The 27,484-nt window shown below is 35.2% G+C and overlaps 1 protein-coding gene across 1 annotated transcript; it reads left to right on the top strand.

Annotated features, from left to right (window-relative positions):
- The first annotated feature begins 8,691 nt into the window (after nt 1–8,691).
- On the top strand, nt 8,692–27,144 carry LOC122229324 (serine/Arginine-related protein 53-like). The gene is made up of 4 exons (XM_042954370.1): nt 8,692–8,716; nt 18,179–18,285; nt 25,987–26,139; nt 26,807–27,144. The coding sequence occupies exons 1-4, from the start codon at nt 8,692–8,694 to the stop codon at nt 26,897–26,899; spliced, it is 378 nt and encodes a 125-aa protein (XP_042810304.1). The 3' UTR covers nt 26,900–27,144.
- Nucleotides 27,145–27,484: the final 340 nt, after the last annotated feature.

Genomic DNA, 27,484 nt, shown 5'->3' with positions numbered 1-27,484 from the left:
TGGAGTTTTTCTCATCATATTTAACCTTGTAGCAGCATTCAGCACAACTCACCATACTAGCCTTCTTGAAATTCCTTTTCACTTTATATGACATAATACTGATTTTCCTGCCAGTCCTGGCTAGCCCTTTCTCTTCTTCCTACCCAATCTGCAAGTATTGGCATTCACTGGAATTCACTTCTTTTCTCTCTATAACTTCTTAGGTGAATTTGTCACTTTCGACTGGAGTAAATGCTTTGTGTATGCTTATTACTTCCAAATTTATATCCCAGACTTTCTCTTCTGAACTCCAGACTTGGAGATGACTTTTTTTTTTTAACATACAAGCATGTCAAAGTCATTGTGTTTAAAACTTGGCTCTCAGTTCCCACCTGATCAGGATAGTCATCATCTTGTGCCTAAATTCCCTTAATAACCTCACAATTAACTCATTTCTCTAGTCTCTCTTGATGTGCTAGAGAGTGACTAGTGAGTGCTTTTGACTGAGTGCTCTGGAAAGGCCTCCCTGAGCAGCTGGCATTTAAATTAAATCTGAACAAAAAGGGACTTGGTACAAAAAGAGCATTCTAGGGGGAAGGAACAGCTTCCATAAATATCCTAAGGGGGAAGCAAGTTTTGAATGCTTAAGAACCACAAAGAAGGCCATGTGCAGCTAGGGCAAGGGTTAGAATTTGATTGAAAAACTTAGTAGGAGCCAGATTATGTAGGATTTTTAAGTAAGCGTATGGAGTTTGAATTTTATTTTAAATGTGATAGGAAGCCAATGAAAAGTGATAGTTTCAATTTAGGGGATAAGAGAGAAAAATCAAGGTTTGGAGTTTGGTAAAGATGTCAAGACTAGACCTAAAGATTTGAAGGTCATTAGCATGTAGATGGGTCATCTAGAGAAAAAATCAAGATAGAAAAAAGGAAGGGGTCCAATCTGAACATTGGGGCACCCTAACAGTTAGAGGGGCCAGTGTAGGAAAATGAAGAATTGTGCCCAACGAGGAGTATATGGTGTCATTAAAGCCAAATGAAGAAAGTTTCAGGATTGAGGAAGTGATCACTTTATTGAATGATGGGCAGGAGTAGAAATGGAAGTGTAATCCTGCTCCTACGAAGGAGCTTCAAGGATATGTCCTTTCATTTAGTATTTTCAAGGACAATGGAAAGTAGCTTTTAAGTACTACCTAGAAATTCTTGAGGGCAATAAACAAGTCTGTGACATTTTCCCAAATTTAAAAAAAGAGAGAGAAGAAAAAATCTTTAAGGAGCTTCCTTCCCTAATACAGGAATACCACATTCTATAGCAACAGTGGCCTGAGCTCAGCAGACCATTCAACAGGTACCTACTAGATTCCTTGTGAATGCTTAGTGTGATCCAAATGCCGTATTTGTAGACCAAGCATAACATTTGGTTCCTTGACTCATGCATGTTTGTCCCATTGCTGTTTTGTAGAAAAACTTAAGGATGATTGATAATCTTTTGGACCAGATGAGATTTTCTTAGAGCTTACACCTTTGCAGTATGTCTGACTGGATAGACATAAAGAATGTAGGAACATGTAAACTTGGCTTGTGTAGAGGGACCTTTCTTCAGTCATCATTTTTGAACAAAGACTTTTAGCAGTGAGTAATTGTTGTTTGAAGTAGTAACTGGCTTTATAATATGTTTACTAAAGAAGAGTTTTAGAAAGGGGATAGCAGGGAGACACTGAAACTTCGCAATCCATATTCTGATTATTTTGGTCAAATGGCTTTCTGACGTGTTGAACAGTAATTGCTTCCAGGGATTTGTTTTACTGACTAATCACTGTCTCATTGTTTCTGGATTATTGACCTCCTACATCCATCTGGCTGCCAGGATCAAGCCCTGAGTCAGCCCGTAAAAACTCTTCTTGAAATGTTTTAAATTAATTGTGGATTTGTAATGGTTTCATTTTCAAGGTTCATTTTTAGCTCTAATATTGTTATTTAGTCTTAACACAGTATCAGTTTTGTGATTATTAAATGAGTTTCAGTAGGTCTGGAAGTGTTTATGCATATAAAGTTTATATTTTTACTCAATCTTAGTGTTCATGAGTTCGAATTTTATTCTTAAGCATTTTACTTAAAGTTTACTTATATCCAACATAAGAAATATGCCCTGGCTATTCCAGTTACAGATGCTACAGACTGGCAAATATACCTCAAGAGGTTTATAAATTTCCTTACTTGTATGGACCCATTATAGATTTTTCTTCCTATATCTTGAGATACTACACAATGATTGTCACTAACACTGCCATCTCCCCTCTCCCAAAGATCAGAGATCTTTGGAACACTCATCACACATTGGTAGTTGGTATGGATCCATAAGAATTAAAATGTATAAGGAATAGATAACTCAAAAATCATATTCCTGTGGTTAGAGATCTGTCCTAGAGCCCCTGTCCTTCCATGCTGGGCTGTAATTGGAAGATTTGCATGTGAAGCTCAGAACTATTATAAATGTTCTGTCACCATCTCACTTTCTTGTCCTGCAACCTTTGCACCCATCTTCAGGACCTCCTGTCTTACCTTATTCCCAAGGTTTAGCTCCCAAACAATCATGATCTTCCCATCAATTCCTCATCTCCTGGATTTTTCCTTTCTCCAAATTTATCAGCCCTGCAGGGCACTGTTCTCTTCTATAGAACAATAAACTTGTCTCTCCTAAAGTGTTTCTTCCATCCAGAGATCATATTTGTATTTTAATAGGTACCATATCTTAATTTGGAAGAGAAGATAGAAATGTAATGGGAAGGCTTGACTAAGATAATATAGTTGTGAAGCTAGAACTTGGCGTGCTAATTTTAATAGTCACTTCACCTATAAATAGAGCTGGACTTGCCTATTATTTTGCAACTTTATAACTTAAAACATTGTGCTTGTCATGAAAAAACACTATTAAAAGCAAATGAATGGTTAATATTTTTTAAGTTTATTTATTTTGAGAGAGAGAGGCTATGAGCAGAGGAGGGCTAGAAAGAGAGAGGAAGAGAGAGAATCCCAAGCATGCTCCACACCATCAGCACAGATCTGGACGCAGGACTCAATCCCACAAACTGTGAGACATAACCTGAGCCGAGATCAAGAGTCAGATGACTGACTAACCAACTGAGCCACCCAGGCAGCCCTGAATGTTTAGCATTAATATTACTTTGTTCCTGTAGCGGATTTCTGTCAAAGTCACAGAGGAATGGGCTAAAATATATGTCGCATTTCCCATTTGTTGATTTCTTTATTGCTTTGTCTATCCTCTGCTTTTCATCTTATTTTAATGGCTGCATTTATGCTCAATGTGGCGAATGTGGGAATTAGGTATGATATGCTTTATTAAAATCATAATGTACTGGAAACCAGTTAAAATGTGGAAACTTCTCTCCATTTTTATAAAGGTTACGATTGTTACTCATGTGAGATTTTCAACTTAAATATTTTTCTTACAATACAATTTAGAACACCAAATCATTAGGCTATCTCACCAGAATATTTTAATTGAAAAAAAAATACAAAGCTGTGCATATAATTCATAGCTCTGACTATCATATAATTATCATAACATTGTGAAGATTTTAAACCTGTCCAAATTTAGCAATAATTTAAACCAAATAAGAATCATATGTATTTCATTATGTGCGGCTTGACCAACTGTATTGGAACATACAGAAACAGAGAGAGTTTAGTAATATAGATTTATTATTACCTATACTTTAATAATATAATAATGTGCCATTTAGGGCTTTTCTTGATTAAAAGACAAGAATCTTATTTGCATTTATTTGAAGAGAAAGACTGTAATGAGAAGCAAGTGTTGACAAAATGGTGGAACAAACAGAAAGGAGATTATAATTACAGACATCAGAATTCAGTTTAGGATGTGTATATATATATTGCTTCTTAAATGATAGTTTGAGGAGTAAGAGATTATTCATTCATTTGATTTGGATGTAGATGCCCCAGTTCTTTTCCCTGAACAGGTAGAATTTCTCCAAATAGTTCAGATTCTTAAACATATGTACTCACCCTTGGTTCTTGTTTCTTTATAAGTCCCTGGAAATTTGCCCTTTCTATTAATCTGTCATCCCTTATTCTCCTTTCTGATTTTCTTTCATCAGTTATGCCTGAATACATTTTCCAGGCTACATTCTTAAACTAAAGAAAAAAAAAAACCTGCCATCAATATTTAGTCATTTAAACCATTATCTTCTTATGTGGCAACTCCTTTATAAAGTAATAGGAATGTGGCTCAATTTTTTACTCTAAAATCAGAAGAAATAAAAATTTAACATAACAGTATCTCTTGGTGATAAATAACATGTTTACAACTTGACCAGTTCCCCCAAACTCTTTTATTTATTTTTTTTAATTTTTTTTTTTATTTTAGAGGGAAAGAGTGTATGCAAGTAGGGTCAGGGGGGAGGGAGAGGGAGAGGGAGAACAGAGGGAGAGGGAGAGAGGGAATCCCAAGCAGGCTCCATGCTCAGCACAGAGCCCTACAGGGGCTCAGTCTCTCGAACTGTGAGATCATAACCTGAGCCAGTATCAACAGTCATCAAGAGTCAGATGCTTAACCAATTGAGCCACCCAGGTGCCTCCACAAAAACTATTTTTAAAGTTGATTTAAGTAATTGATCATTGTTGTTTTTTTTTTTTAAGTGCTGTACCTAACAAGTTAATATTTGGAGAGGGTCTAATTTTATTAATCATTTGTATTTCAACTTATTCCTGAAAGTGAATTTCATTATATATTATACTTTGCATCCTAATGCTAAAATTCAACTTAAAGTGTTAGGAACAAAGTTTCTACTAAGAATCAGTTTTAGGGGCGGGCACCTGGGTGGCTCAGCCAGTTAAGTGTCTGACTCTTGATTTCAGCTCAGGTCATGATCTCACAGTTTGTGGGTTTGAGCCCTACATCGGGCTCTGCTCTGACAGTGTGGAGCCTGCTTGGGATTCTCTCTTTCTCCCTCTTTCTCTGCCCCTCCAGTGCTCTCTCTCTGTCTCTCTCTTTCAAAATAAATAAATAAACTTTTAAAATATTAAAAGAACAAAGATGATTTACACTCCCTAATTTTGAGATTCACTATAAAATTACAGTAATTAAGACTGTGTAAAGATAAACATATAGATAAATGGAACAGACTAGAGAGACTAGAAATTAACTTTCACATATATGGCCAATTAATTTTCAACAAAACTACCAAACAATACAGTGGGAAAAGGAAAGTCTTTTTAATAAATAATGCTGAAAAAACTGAATATCCTTATGGGGAAAATAAGTAATGACACTTATTTCACACAATACATAAAAATTAGCTTGAAATGTATTACAGAGCTAGAAGAAAATGTTTGCAGCCTTGAGGTAGGCAAATATTTTTTTGAGAGACACAAAAAAGCACAAAATTTTAAAAATAATAAATTGGACTTTTTTTTTAATTAAAAAGTTTTGCTCTTTGAAAGACACCATAAAGAACAAAAAGGCAGAGTGGGGCGCCTGGGTGACTCGGTTGGTTGATCGTCTGCCTCAGCTCAGGTCATGGTCTCACAGTTCATGAGTTCAAGCCCCAAACTGGGCTCCCTGCTATCAGCACTGAGCCCGCTTTGGATCTTCAGGCCCCCTCTATCATCCCCTCCCCCACTGGCTCGTTCTTTCTAAAAGTAAATAAACATCAAAAAAATGTGTTAAAGAAAAGGCAAGTCACAGAATGGGAGAAAATACTGGCAATACATATTGACAAAGGATATATCCAGAACAGATATAAAGTTTTTGAAACTCAGTGAGAAGAATACAGACAACCTAATTAAATAATGATCAAAAGATTTGAGACACAATTTAAAAAAGAAGTGAATGGTTAATAGAGCACTAAAAATGCTCAATATCATTAGTCATCAGAGAAATACAAACTTACCGTATAATCCAGCCATTCCAATATTACATATGTACCCAAGAGAAGGGAAATACACAAAGACATTACATAAATGTTATAGTAACTTTATTCTCAAAAGCCAGAACCTGGAGGGGTGCCTGGGTGGCTGTCAGTTAAGTGTACGACTTCAGCTCAGGTCATGATCTTGTGGTTCATGAGTTCCAGGCCTGCTTCCGGCTCTGTGCTGAGAGCTCAGAGCCTGGAGCCTCCTTCAGATTCTGTGTCTCCCTCTCTCTCCCTGCCTCCTCCCCTGCTCACAATCTGTCTCTCTGTCTATCAAAAATAAGTAAACATTTAAAAAAACTTTTTTTTAAGTCAGAAATTAGAAACAACCCAAATGTCTATCAGCAGGTGAATGGATAAACAAATTGTGGATATTCATGTAACAGAATTCTACCAATAATAAAAGGAACAATAGATCTACCCAACAACAAGGAGCTATTACAAAAACATGTTGAGTGAAAGACATCAGACATGAAAGAGTATACCATTTGTATGAAATTCTAGAAAATGCAGACTAACCCATACTGGGTTTCTTTAAATGTTATAGTTTTATATGCTGCACTTCATTAATATAGCAAAATACTCTGCTTTTAAGAAAAAGAAATTAATATCTTCTAACATCCTCCCTACCCCATCTCTGTTTAAAAGATCAAAATTTTATATAAATTTGATAAGCATATGAAAAAGCTTAAACAGCCATGTAGTTATCAGATTCAAAAGCTTAGGAGACACCTGTTACAGTGAGAAACATACAGAATTTGACGTGCAATGACAAAGTTGCTTCATATTCCAACTCTGCCTCTTTTGGGTCCTCTTAAACTTTGAGAGTATCAGATACTGTATTTGAAAAATGGGGGTATTATTTATTACCAAAAATTATGTCTCTTTGAGAATCAAATAAAATAACAATTGCACTTTGTAAACAAAATAAATCCCTGTGCCTACCCACAGTCAGCTCATAGTTCCTTATAAATAAGAATTCTTGGGGCGCCGGGGTGGCTCAGTTGGTTAAGCATCCGACCGGCTCAGGTCATGATCCCACAGTCCTTGGGTTCGAGCCCCGCGTCGGGCTCTGTGCTGACAGCTCAGAGCCTGGAGCCTGTTTCAGATTCTGTGTGTCCCTCTTTCTCTGACCCTCCCTTGTTCATGCTCTCTCTCTCTCTGTCTCAAAAATAAATAAATGTTAAAAAAATTTTTTTAGAAATGAAATCTAATAGAGAATGAACCATGAGAGGAAACAGAAGATATCTTATGTTAATGATTCAAAGCTTTTTTGTTGTTGTTGTTGGAAGATTCCTGAATATACCCTGTACTCCCTTCCCCAGTATCATGGTGTTAAAGGTAGGCAGCAGCTGTGCAACTGCCAGAGGTGACGGGCTGGCCCCAACACCAGTGTTACTGACATTTTCCCAATAAGTTTCCTTTTCCCCAGTTTTATTTCATATCTTAATGCCACATAGGTACCTTTGTCTAGCTAGTGGGTGGCCAGAACATAACAACTTACAAACAAAGGCAAAGGCGTTACTGGGTTGATAGAGGAAGAGAGTTGCAGGGTTGTTTGTTTGTTTGTTTGTTTGTTTGTTTGTTTTTTATCTCCTCTGCACCTAGGAGTGAACATAACCAATGCTTATTGGGGGGACTATAAAGAGAGTACATCTTTTGACTTTCTCTGGGTTGGAGGAAGGAGTGGATTGCTGCCTTTGGGTTCAGTATTTATTTCTGGAAAATCTGTCTTTTTACTACAGTCATCTTCGTATAAACTGCTGCTTCCGCACAGTATAAGACTGTGGAGTCCTTATATGTACTTGTAAACACACTTTTGGATAAATGGTTCTTTTGATCTTCCTTTTCAGTACTCTTCATTTTCATTTTCATTTCATTTTCATCTCATTACTTTTCAGGTTTTGACACAATTTTTTTAAATAAGGATTTAAATATAAAACATTAACCCGAGGTAAAGTACTAAGGGATTTTTATATGCCATAGTTATTCATTCTATTTCTTGTAGTTGTTGGACTCTTACATATGTGTATACTAACCAACCATTATTAATATTCCTATTTTCTTTCTCTAATTTGTTACCAAATTATAACTTTAGTACAATGATGCATTACATTTTAATCATGAGAAACCATAATAATATCATTATATTTGAACCTGAACTATAATATGAATTTGTGACATCTTATTTTTATATTAACATCTGTATTTTATAATGTATGTGGTGTGTGTGTACACATATCTATGTTTATTGTAGATACATTTGACTACATTTATATGTTCACAAAGGTTTATATAGAGACATTAAAAAAACAAACAGGCATAGGCAGCCATGGGTATTCGTTATATATAAAGGTTACTGGGGATGCAAAGATATAAAAGAAGAACCTAGTAATTGCCTTTAAGATCAGAGCACAAAGCATTAGTTTGGATTTTACAAGGCCAGCCAGCAACAAAAGAGCAGTAATTTATGAGCTCAGCGTAAAAGAATAGCATAATTGCATTAAAAATTAATGCTAATGAACACTAAAATGGGGAAGGTGGTTATGATGAAAGTTTGTATTCATCTTCTCTGGTTTGAATGATGGCTAGTGGCTTGATTAATGGCTTAATTTCTATCAATTAGCGGGGAAAAATCTCCTGCGAGACAAGGGTAAATTGAGCATTGAATTACATATCTTGCTTTTGTGTGCTAAGAAAAAAGAGCTGCGTATCTCTGATATTAGCCACAGTGACAAATGTGGTGTGCCCTGCGATGTCTGCATTAGCTCTCCTGACAGGCAAGTTGTGTGTGGTTATGGGGTGTTTGGAGATGGCTGGCAGACAGCATTCGCTGCAAGTTCCTTAGAAACATACAACTCTTCCATCTACAGAATTTTAATTAGAGTCAATAAGAATTCTAGAATTAAAACGGACAGCAAACAGTGACTTCAGAGTCTGTATTCCGCCCTATTAATCTGGTATACTTCGAATTATAGTCCTTTCTCAGTCCTGTTAAAATAAGAAAGCTTCCAGTAGCTTTAGCTTTGTTGGAGTTATTATTTCTTGCCACTTCTTAAAGTAGATTTGACTACCCATGTTTGTTACACTTGAGGCGAGCATAAGGCAATAGTCTATGTAGTAGATTACATAGTAGTCAGGGTTTAGCCAAATTTACAGAAACGATTTTAGTTCTTTGCAACAACAATTGCTACACAATTAATAAAGAACAGTTCTAAAATGGTAATTTACTACTCAGGTTGTTTTTAGGCTTAAATGAAAGAATAGCTAGGTTTTCTAAAAACTTTATATTTTTTAATTCATTAATAAAAGTTTTCAGGATATGACATTTATAATTCTTTAAAAACTTTTTCAAATGTGTAAGCTTCTGAAAATATCATTTGTAATCTAGCTCAAGATAATGCCAGAAGACCGAGATAATATTTATGGCATCTTCTCTACCAAAAAAAAAAAAAAAAAAGCCGTATTGTATTGAATGAATAAGCATTAAAATGCAGAATAAGAACAATACCAAGAACATTTATTATTTCTAGTAAATGGATGGAAAGGAGGAAAAAAATAAGCTGTTATTTGGCAGGTGTGGGTAAAGAATTTATTTGACTAGGAGGTAATGACTAGATCACAGTTCGTGAACTGCATCCCATTTCTACCACCAACTAGTTATGTGACCTTGATCAAGTTATTTAGCCTTAGTTTCTCAACTGTACAATGAGAATAATAGTACTGTTTCTTAAGTTATGATAGTTAAATGAGGTAACCCATGTGAAGTGCTTAGCACAGAGTGCCATAAATGTAAGCTTCTGTTACTACTGTGATTACTACTTCTTCCACCAGAACAGCTCCTCTGGCCTTTTCAACAACAATTTAAATGAAAAATTAGCCTTTGTGACCTTCCTCACAAGGTCATTCCAGATATTGATGATCAAAACAAAGTGTCTGTAGATTTACAGACACTAAGCTAAAATGCGTTTGCTTTATAACATGATTTTTACCACACAACTACTATTTTGGGGAGTTTGCGTTACGAGGCACCGATTAGGAAGTGGCAGGACCTCCCATCTCTTGAGTCACTGGAGGATGGGAGGCCATGAAACACTACTTCCCCACTCAGCCTGCAGCATTCAGTGAGCCAGGGTGGAGTCCAGCGTCTTGGGGGGTGATAAAAGTCAGCTGGACCTTTGGTGCCTTCTCAAAGATGTGCGTAGTCCTGTCCCCTCTTCCAGTCATTCCCACAGCCCTGCCACACCACAGGTGATGCCCCAAAAGGTGTGAGCTAAAGCTAGTTACTGTGTGGCTGAACTCATAAAAGCCTTAAATGATATGGCCAGAAATTGAGGTTATATCCAAACGTTTTAGCCAACTTCCATGTCTACTACTACTACTACTACTACTACTACTAGATTAATACTCTAGTACTAAGTCTCTCATTTATGAAGTCTGTCATTTATTAAGTGCTTTTAGTGCTTCCTTACCCTGTTCTAGCACATGTATCATCTCCTAAATTTTCTTGGCTTGATCCTTCACATGATTCTTCTGTCTGCTGGATTCTGCATGTCAGAGAGTTTTTCCCTGATCATCCCATTTGAAATAGCTCCTGTTCTCCTTTCTAGCCTTCTACCCTGCTCTATTTTTCTTGATATTATATTGTTTATGTACATGTTTATTATCGGTCTCTCCCATGACAAATAGAAGCCTCATGAGGAAAGAAACTTACTTGTTTCTAAACCCTTGTATTTGGAACAATGCCTGGTACATTGAATGTGCTCAAATATTTGAAACGAGGAAAGGAGAGGAGGGAAAAAGAGTCCCCTCTCAGCCATTCTGTGATGTTTAGGTTGTTATTCCCATGACACAGAGGAGAAAACTGAGACCATTACAGCTTGAACTGCTTGCCCAAGGTCACACAACTGGTTATTAGCAGAGATAAAGTGTAATCCAGATAGTCTGAACCCAGAGCTCTTAAACTAACTACGTAAAGACACCTAATTTTTTAAGTTACAAAAACTTCTTATAATTTGACATTCCCTCTCTCCCCGCAAGAAGGTGTTTTTTTTTTTAATGGTTACCTTCATGCCTTTTAATTTTTAGTTTTTCAACAAAAGTTTATTGACGGCTTACTAAATAATAGAGCATACTACACTAAGTCCTGGGGTTGACAGAAAAAGTTATGTTCCCTCTAGCTGGGGAAATGAAGCTTTCACTAATGAAGAGATTAATATCAGTGCAAGGCAACATATGCTAAGAGCCAAATGAATTATGGAAAAGGCCCTTTTCTCACAGGTGGCAAGTGAAGGTAATAGGGAAGATTAAGAAAAGGTGAAAGCATTCTAGGTGAGAGGAGCTAAATGAGGTATTCAGTGTGTATTTTGTTTTTTAATAAAACCTAGCCTGATACCCACTTATTAAAATGTTTATCAGAAACTCTTCACTGGTACAGTCACATTAAAGTTACTCCTATTACTTAATTTGATACAGAAAGCAGTTTAATATAAGATTAGTCTGTCTTGGACCTTATCCAAAGAGGGTTGTTACTAGAAGCCTTCAGGAGCCTCATTGACATATATAACCTGGTACTGTATTATCAGCTTCCAGAAGACTAATAGACCAGCCACATTCTACTTAAGTTTTCTCATCTTTCAAGTTATTTGTGGATATCATTTCTGGGAATTTGTGCCCAGGGATCTGGGTCTTATGAACAGTCTTCAAATGTCGAGGTTGGATTTCTAATATATGCTTTATGAAAGAAACTTATTTAAAATATACTGTTTTGAAGGGAAAGCAATGCTGTGTCTCGTTAAAATTTGTGTTCATGAGAAACTGTTATAATCACCTTAGATTATATCACCTTACTTAGAATTTCAAGTAAGCTTTGTGGCTTTTTCCTGGTAAGCTTTATTTGTTTATAGTCTATTGAATAACTATCTTTGTTTACTGGCCAATTTGTTTGCTTTTTTTTTTTTTTTTTTTTTTGTAATAGCAGTTGAAAATGCTTTACGTTTCAGACTGGTTTGTTTTCAGTATCTATATTTTACCATAAATAGGAATTTCATGAATATTTCCATTCTTGACTAAAATTTGAGTCCATTTAAACAGAAAATAAGATATTCTTTTGTATTATTCATGTATTTATAGCAATACTATTAGTATATAAATATTTTTTTCCTGGAAGAGTAGCATGAGTACCTCAATAACTATGAGGGCAATTGACCCAAACTCTTTGTAACATAAAATGCATTTTAACTTTGGGGAAATTCATAAAATATTAATATTCAAAGGGAGTCAATTGAAGATGAGATTTTCATGTGTAAGATACCTTTCATGAAACATTGGCAGTTATTCCATGATTACATCTTGGGTAATAGTGCCATCTGCTGTTTTCAGCCTTGTATTGCTGCCAGTTTAGAGAGATTGGTTCGTGTAATCCACAAATGGTATATAGATTAAAATTTTGTGTTTTCAAATAAAAGGCTTATATCAGACCTTATCATCTTTACTAACAAATCTTAATATTAGCTTTGTGTTTCACTTGATAATGTTTTTAAAGAAAATTCTTCAAAAGTTATGTCATGTGAAATTATCAAATATACCTTGAAGTGGTAGGTGAGACTAATTTGTATAATGCAACATCAATAGTGACTAATAAAATGTTTGACTATAACTTTTTATCACATAGGAAACAAAATGACTTTCCATGTGGTGAATTAGTATTGATTTTTTTAATCTGTGGTGACTTAGATTTCTGACTTCATTATTTTTTATTTTACTATAATATGTATCCCTTCCACTGAAATTTTACAAACTACCTATGGACGTCATTTTATTTACCAATAATGTGTTTATCAGATAGGATCAAGGGCTAATAGATACGTTTCCTTCGTGTTTGCCATGTTGATGTTTAAAAACATCCCATAACTTTGATTCTCCCAATCATGTGTCCCTTGGTCTTTATTTTTACCTCATGACTGATAAATACAAGATAACCTTGTATGCTAGGCATTCATGCCAATCATGTAAATGATAAGGAGTTTTAATTCACATTTTTCCCAGTCAAAATTGGTAAAGAATTTTTAAATGACAAATTGATATCTAAACCTTAAAGAACCTGAATTTAAAACAATTTACTGTATATTATTGATGTGTTTTATTCCATTTCCCAAAATGGCAGGATTATATTGAACACATACATTTGTATGACATTGATACTCGAATTTTGAGTATGAAGCCATTCGATGCCTGTTTTTAGACAGCATGAAGCTGAGCTATTTTAAAACGAAAAATGTAAATCTCCCATGAGTTTTTCAAATTTTGATTTAGATATCTCTCTCTTACTCTTTAAATATCGTACTCTTTAAGTATGGTAAAATGGTTCCTGCATTGAAACATACAAGCTCTGTTGGTTTATTTTCATATTGTAAGTGAGGCAAACTAGCTTTCCCTTATCTGCCCTGTCACTTTGTTAGTCCTGAAGTGATCTTTAAAAAAACACAAAGACAACATTCTGGTTTTCTCTAATCTTTTTCCTTCCTTCCTTTATTATTTCTCCAGTGGTGTTTTGTTAAACATACTGACCCTTTGGCCAGCTTCCATGATAACACTTTTATTTGTTTTAGGAGCTGGTTGTTTGTCCATATTTAAAGCTGTAAACACTATAAACTTTACACATCAAGTACTATTTGTGTGAGCTCACCTCTGACTTTTAGTACTAATGATGTGCTTTGTAAATCCAAATAAGAGAGTATGTTAGAGAAAAAAATCCAAGACTTCAAATAGTTGATATACATGAGACATCATCCTGAAGTCAGAAATATTCTCTTTTGGTTGGGAATTAATTACGGTGAAATAATAGTGAGACTAATTAAGACCTACCCAAACAGATGTATTTTCATATTGACAAATTAAAGTTGGATCACATGGAATGGTATCCATTGTGACTTTTCTCTGCCATATTAACACTGTTATACATGTAACTAATAAAAATACCATCCACAGGTATGAGATATGTTCACATTAATAAATAAGCCGGACAAAGAATTTTCTCTCATTTTTTATGCCCAATTAGTACATTGCATAATTAAAATCCACAGGAGCTTTTATTCTAAAGCATGTGGAACTGTTTGCTCATCCATGACACTCTAGCAGTGCTTGCTTTTATGTTGTAAAATATATTCTTTCAAAGATGGGAGTGTTGGCTCTGGTGGCTATTGCTTCCAGACATTCCATGCATTATTTTTCACATGAGAAAGGACTGGTTACATCTGTCAGGGACACATCCCCAGAAGCGTATCTTTCCCTTAAATAAACTGGAGCTTGCATAAGACTATGTAATTATAATTTGTGGGGGTGCCTGGGTGGCTCAGTTAAGCATATGACTTTGGGTCAGGTCGTGATCTTGTGGATCATGAGTTCGAGCCCTGCTTCAGGCTCTGTGCTGATGCCTTAGAGCCCGAGCCTGCTTCAGATTCTGTGTCTCCCTCTCTGTCTGCCCTTCCCCCACTCACACACTCTCTCTCCAAAATAAATAAACATTAAAAAAATTATAATTTGTGATTGGCCAAAAGTTGAAGCAAATATTTTTGATAAGTCATTAATTTTTATTGAAATTATTAAACCAAATTTCTTTTCATACTCTCTATAACACTTAGCCTTTTAAGCTTAGATCTGCTGGGACGTGAAAAGTCCTTTGGTGCAAACAACTACCTTATTGCCACACCACTTATTACAGTTGTTTCTTAGCATGTAAATCCAGTTATTGTCCATAAAGTCTAAAACCCCAAAATTTTTTAGATGCCCTAGTTGAATATACAGTGACTCCTAATTCAGCCATGTATTCCTATCAGCCTAGAGCAAGAGTTTAAATCGTGAGTGTGTGAACCATAAGGTTGCATTTTTCCAGCCTAGGGAGAAAGAAAAAAAAAAAAAAAAAAAAGAAAGAAAACCTTTTTTTAAGGAAAAAAAAAAACACCTAAAATATGAAACAACACATGCACATGGCTATTTAGGAAAGCACTAATTATAAAAACAAAAGACTGAAAACAGCTCAAATGACCCCCAATAGGGCATTGGTGAGGAAAAAAACTATCATAAAACCATAAAATAGGTAACTGTATAGCTATAAAATAGAATGGGGAAGTCTTTATACTGGGGTGAAATGATATTGAAGACATATTGGGTAGTATGTTAATTTTGTGTAAGAAAGAAGAGAATGTGTATACTTAACATTTTCAGAAAGAAGCAAAGGAAGGATAAAAAACCAAAATCTCATAAAAAATGGTTACCTATGGATTGGGGAAAGAACTGAGAGAATGGGATGGGAAAGGAAACCTAGACTTCTCTGAATGATGTTTTGTTTTGAGTTCAGAATCATGTGTTTTATGCAACTAAAAAATATTAAAGACAAGAAATAAAAAGTGTTTTTTGGTTCCTCAAAAAATTAAAAATAGACATACCATATGATCCTGTAATTCCACTAATGGATATTTACCCAAAGAAAATGAAAACAATTCAAAAAGGTATCTGCACCCCTATGTTTATTACAGCATTATTTACAACAACCAAGATATGGAAGCAACCCAAGTGTCCAACGATAAGTGAATGGATAAAGAAGATGTACACGTGCGTGTACACACACACACACACACACACACACACACACAGAGGAATATTACACAGCCATAAAAAAGATGACACCTTGCCATTTGCAACAACATGGATGGACCTAGAGGCTATTATGCTAAGTGAAATAAGTCAGACAAAAGAAAACACCCTATGATTTCACTTATATGTGGAATCTAAAAAACAAAACAAGTGAATAACAAAAAGCAGAATCATATGCAAATACAGAGAACAAACTGATGGTTGCCAGAAGAGGGGGGGTTGGGAGATGGACAAAATGGGTGAAGAGGAGTGGAAGATATAGGCTTCTAGTAATGGAATGAATACATCATTGGAACAAAAAGGTATAGTTTAGGGGAATATAGTCATTGGTATTATAATAGCATTTTATGGTGATAGTAGCTACACTTGTGAGTATAGCATAACATATAGAGTTGTTGAATTATTGTGTTGTACACCTGAAACTAATGTAACATCGTGTGTCAACTATATCAAATAAAAAATATTAATATTATTCACAAGGACAGCAAGACCTCAAAGACCAAAAAGCAAGACCTAAAAATCAAAAATGAATCCAAACAAACTAAACCTAGCCATATATCAAGTTGGTAGCATAATCACATGGAAAATTATTTTAAGTAACCTTAGAGTATAGTGTTTTGACAGTTGATCAGTGGAGTGATTCCTAAGATCTAAAAGAACCATAAAGAAATGTTAAACTGTGTTAATTTATCTTGTTGTTAATAGTGATATTTATCTTGTTATTATGAAACAAATACATACTCAACTTTCATATTAGGAGAAACAGCTAAGTACTTTTGACCATATCATTAAGACTTAAAATTTTTAAAGTGAAAGAAAAGACATACAAATAAAAAATCAAAGACTTTAAAAGTCCTCTAATCTTTAATTTGATTGATAGTATCAGCAAGAACTCATATTAAGTTTTCTCTTCTTAAAATATGTATTTCCTATCCCACCCACTGAAAAAGCTGAGAAGCAGTGACAGACTAATAACAATAAAGACCCCGGTGTCCCAGTTACTGTTTCAGAATATCATTCCCCACTAACAGGAGTCTGAGCCCTTTGAAGAAACAGCTAATTTCAGGTCTTGGACAGGGACTGTACAAAATGAACCTGGAACATCTGAGTCACCCCTTAACTATATCAAAAGGATACAGGACCAACTTCAAGAGATTCCCACCACCCAAAGGTAGAATAATCTGAGCAACAATATATTAAAATGATTACATGGAGTAAAATATGTTAAGTATATAAATATTCAGGAACTCATTCATCTTTGGATCAAAATTGACAAGTAAAGGGAAAAAATTAAACATTTATTCTCCCTTTCCTGTACAGACTATATACTTCACAGCCAGTGAGGGAAGTTCTTCATTACATAGAAATCAGAGCTAATAAATGCAGGAAGAATAATAGAATTAGAAAATCACCATTTTACAACATCTCATGAAATAATGGGTTTAATCAACAAACATTAATGTCTGCTAAAAACATTAAGTGAAAAGTTGATGAAGAACTTTATAAGAGGGTCAGGCTGACATCAACTTAGACCCACTGATCAATCTTAACATCTTTAAAATTGGGAGAAGCACATCCTCGTATGGTGTGATAGGAATTACAAAGCATCACCTATGACGTGTTCTTGACTAAAAGAAATTGAACTTGAATCTTATCCAGTCACTAGATCTAACTGCTGGCTTACACAAAATACGAAGGATAGAGGAACATGTTAAATGACATCATGAGAATAAAATCAGCCAGATCTAGAATGTAGAAAAATTTTAAGTATAAATGATCCATTTTCTCCAACAAATAAATGGCAATGAAAGGGAGGGACTGAAGACTGTCAGTGATTAAAAGGGTTTAACATACTTATCAAACAAGTCTAATGTGTGGACCTTGTATGGATCCTGTTTTAAGCAAACTACCTGTAAAAAATACTTTTTTTTTTTTTAGACAGTGAAAATTAAACATGGTCTGTATAAGATGATATTAAGGCATTATTGGTAATATTGTTGGATGTAAAGATGGTATTGTAGTTGCGTTACTGATGTTTGGGTTTTTTTTTTAAAGCCCTTACCTGAAATACCTACTAAATACTTAGGGGTAACATGGTACAGTGTCTGGGAGCTACTTTTGAGTACTCCATGTCTACCTAAAAAGATGAAGTGAGGCTAAAAAGATGAAGTGAGGATCAATAAAGTAAATAAGAAGTAACAAAGTTCATGACTATAGAAGCTGAGTGATGGGTGCAAATGGATTCATTGTGCTGTTATTCCTTTTATATGTATTTCCATAATATTTTTTTAATTTTCAAAGCCCTCCCACTAGATTAGCCCAGATTAGCTTAGATCATTATAGCAGTGACTTCTCAGCAATGTTTTAGGTTTTAGATGAGAGCCTTAGTGTGTAAGAATATTATATTTGTGGATCTCCGGGGGGAAATAGTTTTTTGTTACAGCTTAACTATAACATCTTTTCATCCAGGTAAATTCCAGAAGTCATAAAATTACTTCACAGAAAGAAAGAACCTTGCTTAGAATAGTGTTGTTAACAAGCTTACACACAAAATACACTGACATTATACCCCCCCCCCCTTTTTTTAGACCAAGCCACCCTGGTAGAACAAGTAAAAAGAGTAAAAGAAATTGAAGCCATTGAAAGTGATTCTTTTGTTCAGCAGACATTCAGATCAAGTAAAGAAGTCAAAAAGGTAAGTTTTCATCCAGACATTATGAATAAGCCTTTAGATCCCCTCTGAGGAGGTGCTTTATTAATGGATTTTACTTAAATGTAAGTGCTTCTTCTAACAGATAGATGAAGTAGGGTGAGCGAGTGTCAGCATGTTATTGAGAGAGAGAGAACGAATCAGTGAGAATCAGTTCAAGTTTAACTTGTAAAAATATATCTGATGCCATTTTTATTTTAAAATTCACTGAGAAGACAAAGTAAAATGTCAACAGTTCTAAAGCAGTAATATGCATTTTATGAACATATAGTTTTCTTTTCAGATGCCTGCATCTACTTTTGAATTGACATTTCTGGACAAAAGTTAGAGGAGAGCTTTAACAATCAGATTTTTACCCAAATAGTAACATATATCTACACCCTTTGCCCAGATGGGTATCACTTATTCAACTCTAGTAAAAGGAGTTCTGACTGGCATTTTATTTCTGTTGAATATTGCATGTATTCTTTCAGTTCGTATCAAGGCTGTCTTTAGGAATCTGTTCCTTGAGTCAGAAAAGGCATTCTGTGAAATACATGTATTCTTTAATAACATACATGTAATAAAGTCATGAATATTATTCAAAAATATTCTACATCTGTAAATACATTAGTGACTATACAGTATCCTGCTGATGAATTTACCATAATTCATTGATTTTTTTCCTTGATATTAGATATTTAAGTAGTTGTAAGTTTGAAAGTATTACATACATATTTGTAAATATCCATTATTATCCTTGTAAAATAAATTTTTCAAGTTGGAGATATTTGCTTAAGGTTAATATTGTTTATCTTCATATATGTTCCCAAAGTCATCCTCCAAAAACATTGTACCAATTCAGATTCTGCCCACAAGTGCAAGATGTCTGCCTCTCACACCCTGGTTAACACCAAATCCTTATCAGATATTTTTACATTTACTGACCTGATATGTGGTCAGGTATAAGTTGACCTTTTGTTTTTCTATTAGCATTTCCCCTGTTGCTGGTGATATGGACATCTTTTCAATTACCGTATACTTTTTAAAATAATTCATCCTGGAGAAGTGACTTGAGCACTGGCGCCTGGTGCATAGCAGTAGACAGCCCTGGTTAATCCATGGTCCTTGCCTTGTTGTTTCCTGAATTTCATTTGAACTTTTTATAATTTGCCACCATAACTCCTAAAAAATGGTGGAACTCTACAATGGACATCCATAAATATAGTTGCTCATTTTATTTACTATCTTACTCTTTAATATCTTACATATAAAGGTCATTCATATGTCCTCATAGAATTGTAATTTATTTTGTTTCCTAGTATTTGCTTTCTGAAGTTCATCCTGACTTCCCAGCTCTGACTGGACTCAAGATAACCTAGCATTTTCTTTCTGTGGAAATACTCATTCCTCTCTAGTTAATACACCAAGTTTTCCTCTAAACAACTTTTTCTCTTTGGTACTAATTATTAATATAATAAACTTATATTTACTTCCCTTTTTTTCCTCCAAGATACTAGTAGCTCTTCCAATAACAAGCAAAATCAACAATGAGCAAGGATATTGATCAGAAGTATACCTGATAGGGGCATCTGGGTGGCTCAGTCAGTTGAGCATCAGACTTCAGCTCAGGTCATGAACTTGTGGTTCATGAGTTTGAGCCCCACGTCAGGCTTTGTGCAGACAGCTCAGAGCCTGGAGCCTGCTTCAGATTCTGTGTCTCCCTCCCCCTTTGTTCCTCCCCCACTTGTACTCTGTCTCTCTGCCTCTCAAAAAAATAAAGATTAAAAAAAGAAGAAAAAGAAGAAGTATACCTGATGTAGTATAAAGAGGGTGAGCTTTGAACTCCAAGAGATATAAGTTTGAATCTTAACTTCCACACTTCTTGCCATGATCTTCAGTGAGCTTCTCAACCTCTTTGGGCCTCAATTTCCAAATTCATAAAATAGAACTAATAATACCTACCTGTTGGATTTGTTGAGGAGTAAATATGATGATTATCAAATACTTAGCATGGTTCTTGATCCAATAAGTGCTTATTTTTAAATAACATTTTGTAACATCTAAATTATTTGATATTTAAGTACATTCTGTAAACTAAGCATAGTGCTTAAAAACTTCTATTGTAGTTGCTCAGTCTTTTTTAAGTATAAACATCTTACCCCAATTACATTTCTTAATATGCCCCTGATTTTCTCCAAGTATCCATGCTCACCAGTAAGGCAGACCTCTTGCTGAGAAACAGAAAATCTTTAGACATCTGGCTTTACCTTTAAAGTCTTTTGAAAGGTATAAATGTATTAATATCTGTATATTTCAATTCCAGAATCTGTAATGCTTTCACCTCACTGTATCCCCTAAGAAAGTTTTAAAACTTTTTTTTTTTTTTTTTACATTTATTTATTTTTGAGAGACAGAGAAAGACAGAGCATGAGCAAGGGAGGGGCAGAGAAGGAGACACAGAATCTGAAGCAGGCTTCAGACTCTGAGCTGTCAGCACAGAGCCCTACACGGGGCTCAAACCCATGAACCACAAAGTCATGACCTGACCCGAAGTCGGACACTTAACCAACTGAGCCACCCAGGCGCCCCTCCCCTAGAAAAGTTTTAAAAGATTATTTCCCTTAACATCTTAAGGTTATTAATGTTAAGATAAGTGGCTAAATCCAAGAGAAAAGCTCTTCTTCCTAAATCTCCAACAAAACCCTATATAGCTAAATGGCTTTCCATGGGACCAATAGAAAGGAATTTCACCTACATCTCTGATCAAAGGGACCACCATTATTAATTATTTTAATAATTAATTTCTGTTGCTTTAGTTTTTAGTGATGAGCTGGAATTTTCTCTCACCTTTAATACAGCTTTTCTTGTACTTCTGATTCAGATGCCACTGTTAGAGAGGATTCAGATGAAATAGAGGCCTCTCATAAGGAACATAAGGACCATTCATGAATTTGTATGGAAGAAATCCATCTATGGTTCCAACTGGCTTTTAGAAGAGGTGGTCCTTAACAGTAATTCACACAAAGAAATAAAATCAATTCTGGAAAGCCTAGAACTGAATAGTTCTAGATTGGATAAGTATGACAGAGAAGCAAAAGCAGCCTAGATATTATTATTGATCCAGCACTGTGAGTTGTGCCACTTAAAAATATATTCAGTTAAAATATTTTCTTTCTTTCCTCTAAAATTAAAACCAAATTATAATAAATCTTAGGTTTAGCAATTAGGAAGCAGTGGTCAAAAGCATGCGATATAAGGTCAGACAGATGTAGGGTCAGGTCTGATTCTGCCATTTAATGGCTGTGTCCTTAAACCATATGATAAACTCATGACTCTCATATATTTTTTTTAAATTTTTTTAAATTTATTTTGAGAGATAGAGAACAAGTGGGGGAGGGGCAGAGAGTGAGGGAGAAAGAAAGTCCCGAGCAGGCTCCATGCTGTCAGCGCAGATCCCAATGTGGGGCTCAGTCCCACAAACCATGAGATCATGGACCTGAGCCAAGATCAAGAGCTGGATGTGTAATTGACTAAATAAAAAGATCTTGAAAGAAAGATAATACCCCTGCCAGAAGTTTTTATAAGGATAAGCAAGATACTTTACATAAAACAACCAAGCGCCTGGCACATAGGAAGCATTCCGGAAATGGAAGTGTTACTGCTCTTCTCCCTGCTCCTGCTTCCACCTCTTCCCCTTACTGAATGCTGAGGGCTGCATTTGTCTGTGGCTTCCTTAAAAGAAATTGGAGATGCAAGGGTTCTCATTTTGGTTCAGTCACAGATTGTTTTACATAATTTTTTTATGGTCTATAGATCCTAAAATTCTCATTTGAGGCTTGGTGACCTATTGTATTACTAAGCAACTGGTTAAAAAATTACTTTGCAGCTTTACAGTTTACTAAACTTACTGGTTTAGTATACACACATCAGCTTTGGGCCAATTTGTTTCAGCACAGCATTGGGAAACATTAAAGCACTAATAAGAAAATGATGGAAAACAATGGTGTATTGTAGCCCCACTTTGTTTTTTATATTTAAATAATTTAAAGTAACTAAAATAATAATGGCTATCTTTAATGCTAGACATTTACCATATGTGATTTGTCTAATATGCCAGTAAACTTTATTTACAGCTGAGCAAGCTGAGGCTCAGCAAACTTTATAACCCACAGTCAGAGTGCTAATAAATGACAAGAAGGAGCATCCAAACAATATTTATTCAGCTCCAGAGCCTGTGTTTGTTTTTACTAATCCAGTGTCTCTCATAATTATGAATTCAGTGCATTTTCTCTATTGAAGTATAAAGAAAGCGTGCATTCACTAACTGGAACATATGCTAAAAAAACAAGATGGCATTTACCTTGATGAATGTACAGTCTAAAGTATTAGACTGTATCCAATACCAGATTTTTATTAGTCACTGCATTTCAAAATGATCAGAAAAGAATGGATGGGCCAACAATGAATAAATTTACACTCAACTGTAATATAAAACAGAGAGCCAATTTATTAGTTTAGAAAATGATATCCCTTTCCAGTTTCTAAAATATCTGTGTCTGCAATATAAGGTAGGGATTCAGGATGCCCAAGAAGCTGAATTATTTATCAGGAGATTACTTAGCAAAGGGAGGTAAATTATCAGGAGGACTATTTTATCCAAATCATGGGGAGATACGGGCTATCCCTGATGCATAGCAACGACTAACTCTCCTGAGGACTAAATTACTCATGACCCAAGTTTCAACATCTTTCTCTCCTGGACAGTTCTACACATATTGGTATAAAGTTTGTATGTCTGAAAAAAAAGGTTTCTCTATACTAAAACCCCCTTCAGTTGATAGAGTCTCTTAGCTGTGTTAATTGTACTGATTAATCTAGGGAGCTGTTACTATAAAAGTGGCTATTACAATAACATGCTAGACATTGTGTCTCCGTCAACACATATCGATTTAACTAGTTTAACTCTCTGCAATCATGTATCTCTTGTGTGAGTAGATAATCTGATAGCTCCCACTATATAATCAACTTCTGGAACCAAGATGCAGTTTGTGTCCCAAATAAGCCTATTGCCAATTATTCAACCCTAAAATTTTTGTAGCTAACAGATATTCACCTATGTTCAGAAAGAGGGTAAATAACCCTAAGCAGCTGGGTCATTTATTCTTTTACTTGAGGTGCATTTTAAACCAAGTTTTCCAAACTGAACCACTAGGTGGCAGTGCTACTCAAAGCCGGATATCGATAGTGACCGTGTTGTGGATTTTTTTTTAAGTCGCATTTTTCTCAGTTTTCCTCAAATAAAGAAGCAATTAATGATCCTTGTCATACATTTTTAATTACTAATTATTAAATAATAATAACTTCCATGCTCTCATCCTAACCTCTGAAAACTGTACCTTAAATGTGTATAAGCACTTCTCAAAAGAAAACCTTAATGTTCTATAGGTAAATACAGAATGAGAAATTATTTCACTTTTATAAATAGGATGTTATCTCTGCCACTGAATATGTGCAGTCCACATCTTTGACAACTAAAGTAACAGCACTTCACTATTTTCAAGGCAGTTCAACACTGCCAGCCTCCTAGCTAAATAGAAGCATGACTAAGATATACAGAATTGCATGCTCTTCTGTTCTCTGCATGGCAGCATAGACTACCAAAAAATGATATCTGGACCTCATTGGATTAGCATTCTTCCCACTTTGCCCTATACAGAATGTTGGGCTTTACTGTTATATGTCCTCAGTTTTATAAAGGGTGAGTATAATACCACAAGGCCTCATAGGCCCGGTATGTTGGAGACATAGAAATGTTTGACACCTGGGGGGGAGGGGGGGGGGGAATATTGGCCTCATAGTATAAGAAGACAACTTCCAAGTCAAATTTAACAGTTATTTGTCTAAGTATCTCTATGTCCCTTGTTACAATTTGTGATTATGTATTGATTTTTATTTTGATTTGTTAGTAATCTGTTGGTCAGTCCCATTCACAAAATATAATCTCTAGTTGGGGCAGGGACCATATCTATTTTACTGTCCCTTGGTACCCAGTGCTTAACAATTATTAGCACTCAATAAGTACTAAATAGATGGATAACCAGTTCTAAGATAAATCATCCTAAGAAAGGATTAACTAATCCATGTAGATTTCATTTTCTAGATGTCTTTCCTGGTGACGTTTGTTTTACCCTTCATTTAAAAAAGTGGATGTTCAGGGGCGCCTGGGTGGCTCAGTCAGTTAAGCGTCCGACTTCGGCTCAGGTCATGATCTCGCGGTCCGTGAGTTCAAGCCCCGCGTCGGGCTCTGTGCTGACAGCTCAGAGCCTGGAGCCTGTTTCGGATTCTGTGTCTCCCTCTCTCTCTGACCCTCCCCTGTTCATGCTCTGTCTCTCTCTGTCTTAAAAATAAATAAATGTTTAAAAAAAAATTTTTTTTTAGAAAAGTGGATGTTCAGTAGTAGCTAAAATGAAGAAAATGGAAGTTCAAAAACTACACATACGGAACCAGTACTTTAACTTCAATTCCAACTTCTCATCTAGTCTATTTCATGTTATCCCTTGCAGACTTGCTGCTAATCAGCCACTTCCCTGTCCTTTCTCAGGGAGGGGTGTGCTGGAATTAACCGGAGAAAGCATAACACTGCTGGCTCCTTCTAGGCAGCAGCAACGATTTATTCGTCTTCACGTGCCCAGCATTGAGCACAATGCCTGGCACCTAATATTCCATAATAGAATATCATTCAGCAATAAAAAGGAATGACGTCCTGACATATACTGAACCTTACATGGATGAACCTTGAAAACATGCTGAGTAAAAGAAGCTGGGGTGTCTGGGTGGCTCAGTCGGTTAAGCGTCCAACTTTGGCTCGGGTCATAATCTCATGGTTTGTGAGTTCAAGCCCCGCATCAGACTCTGTGCTTAGAGCTCGGAGCCTGCTTCAGATTCTGTGTCTCCCTCTTTCTCTCTGCCTCCTCCCCTGCTTGTGCTTGCTCTCTCGCTCTCTCCCTCTCTCTCAAAAATAAATTTAAAATAATAATAAATGAAAGAAGCTGGTCACAGAAAACAAAACCACATATTTTATGACTTCTTTTATATGAGGTATCCAGAATAGGCAAATCCATAGTGACAGAAAGTAGATTAGTGTTTGCATAGGGATGGGAAGGCTGGGAGAAGTGGGGAGCAGTGACTGCTAATGGGTATGTGGTTTTTTGGGAGGATGATGAAAATATTTTGAAGTTGCTTATGGTGTTGGTTACAAAACCCTGTGCATATGCTAAGAGTTATATGAATAGTGATATGTGAAATTTATCTCACTGAGGCTGTTATTTAAAAAGCGAAAACAAAATAACCTTTGAATTTCCTTTTTATATCTGAAGAGGCCAACTAAATGCTGGAGATTTGTCACAAGCTTGTTTTAACTAATAGAATTTAGATTTATGAAATATATTTTTCCATAGTATGGACTCAAAGTACCAATTTCTTAAGAAAAGTATGCTGATCATAAAAAATGATAAACATTCTCTCAATGTTTTTGTATCTGCTTATTTTATGACTAATTGTTTCTTATTCAATAACCTAGGGTCTTTTCGTGCTTTATCTCAAAGGAGACTAAACGAACAATTACAATTCAAAATCTGAGATATTATTAAAGCAAAATTTTAATTGTGTGTTGTGATCTAATTAATAACATATTTTATGTTTCAGTCGGTGGAACCTGGTGACGTGAAGCACACAACTGCAGCATCAGGACCAACATCGGTAGTTGCTGATCCACCCAGTACTGAAAAAGAAATAGACCCTAGCAGCATCCCCACTACCATCAAGTACCAAGATGACAATTCTCTGGCCCATCCAAATGTAAGAGCCTTAAATCGTAAGAATGTCAACTGAAGTCTAGTTGACTGAAATTAATTCAAACTGTTGTCCTTTTTTGCTGATGACAAGAAGACCATTGGAAGAAAAGGATTCATATGTTCCTATTCGTTACAAATAAACAGCTAACCCCCATCCCTTAGAGCAGTGACATTGAATCTGGTGTGGCCCAAATCATGTTGTCTGACTTTTAGAAGTATTCTTTCTATGCTTAACAAAAATAAGCAAAAAAAAAAAAAGATTTTTGTTTTCTTTTTAATCTGGCACTAAAAGATCTAATTCTGGTTCAGCTCCAGTTGGTTCATTGACTGTGAACATGTCACTGACACACACATATTTTTCTGTCTACTCTGAAGTGGTATCATTCCACTGTGTCTCTGATAAAGGGTATAGGAAATACACTTCACAAAATAAGGTGTAAAATTGTTAACACGTGATGCTGATATTGGTCCTTTTACTCCAAGACTTTCTGAACATTAAGTCCAGATAGAATATCTTCAATTGAGAAGGCAATTGTTAAATTGAGAAGTAGCCAAAACTTGCGCTAAAAGATGTATTCTAGAAAGATGTTTTCTATGATGCATGTTATGTAAGGTCAAATCCAAGTTATTGGCAAACTATAACATTTTTCCTTTTTCTTTTCCTTTTTTAGCTATTTATTGAGAAAGCTGATGCTGAGGAAAAGTGGTTCAAGAGATTAATTGCTCTCCGACAAGAAAGGCTAATGGGCAGTCCTGTGGCCTAAGTAAAATACATATGGTTGAATTGACAGTAACATTGGAAATTTAGGTTTTAAAATCCCAGTATTAACGTTTTACTCTTAAAAAGCAGTTAGCTGATTATATTAAAAGGTAATACCATTTCATTCTTTTCTCACGTAGGCTTGACTATTTGTTGATTTGAACTTAAACATTGTGAATATTAAAACTAGTGTGAAATTTAACAATGCATGAAAATGTCATACTGTTAATAAAGCTAATCTTAAAAATATCAGTGATAATAAAAATAAATGGTACATAGTAGTGTTTCTGAGTACAATTTGGAAGATACCAGTCGTCATGTAAGAACACAATTTTGCATATGTAAGAATCAAACTATATCCTATACATATGAGATTTCATCTTCCATGTATTATGAAACCATTTTTGAATCTTTTATTTCACCTTATTATAAAAATTTAGGCAGAATAAAAAGCACTCTAACCAATCTAAGCAGAATGAGCATTTTAATCTTAAAAGAAAAACATTTTTTTAAAATTCTTGACAAATAAATTAATGATTTTTGCTTAGAGATCAGCATTTACGAAGTATTCCTTTTTAAACATGTTAGC

This window comes from Panthera leo, chromosome C2, assembly GCF_018350215.1.
Source record: "Panthera leo isolate Ple1 chromosome C2, P.leo_Ple1_pat1.1, whole genome shotgun sequence".
Lineage (NCBI taxonomy): Eukaryota > Metazoa > Chordata > Mammalia > Carnivora > Felidae > Panthera > Panthera leo.
Note: the sequence above shows the minus strand (reverse complement) of the source record. Positions and strands in the feature narration are given on the sequence as shown.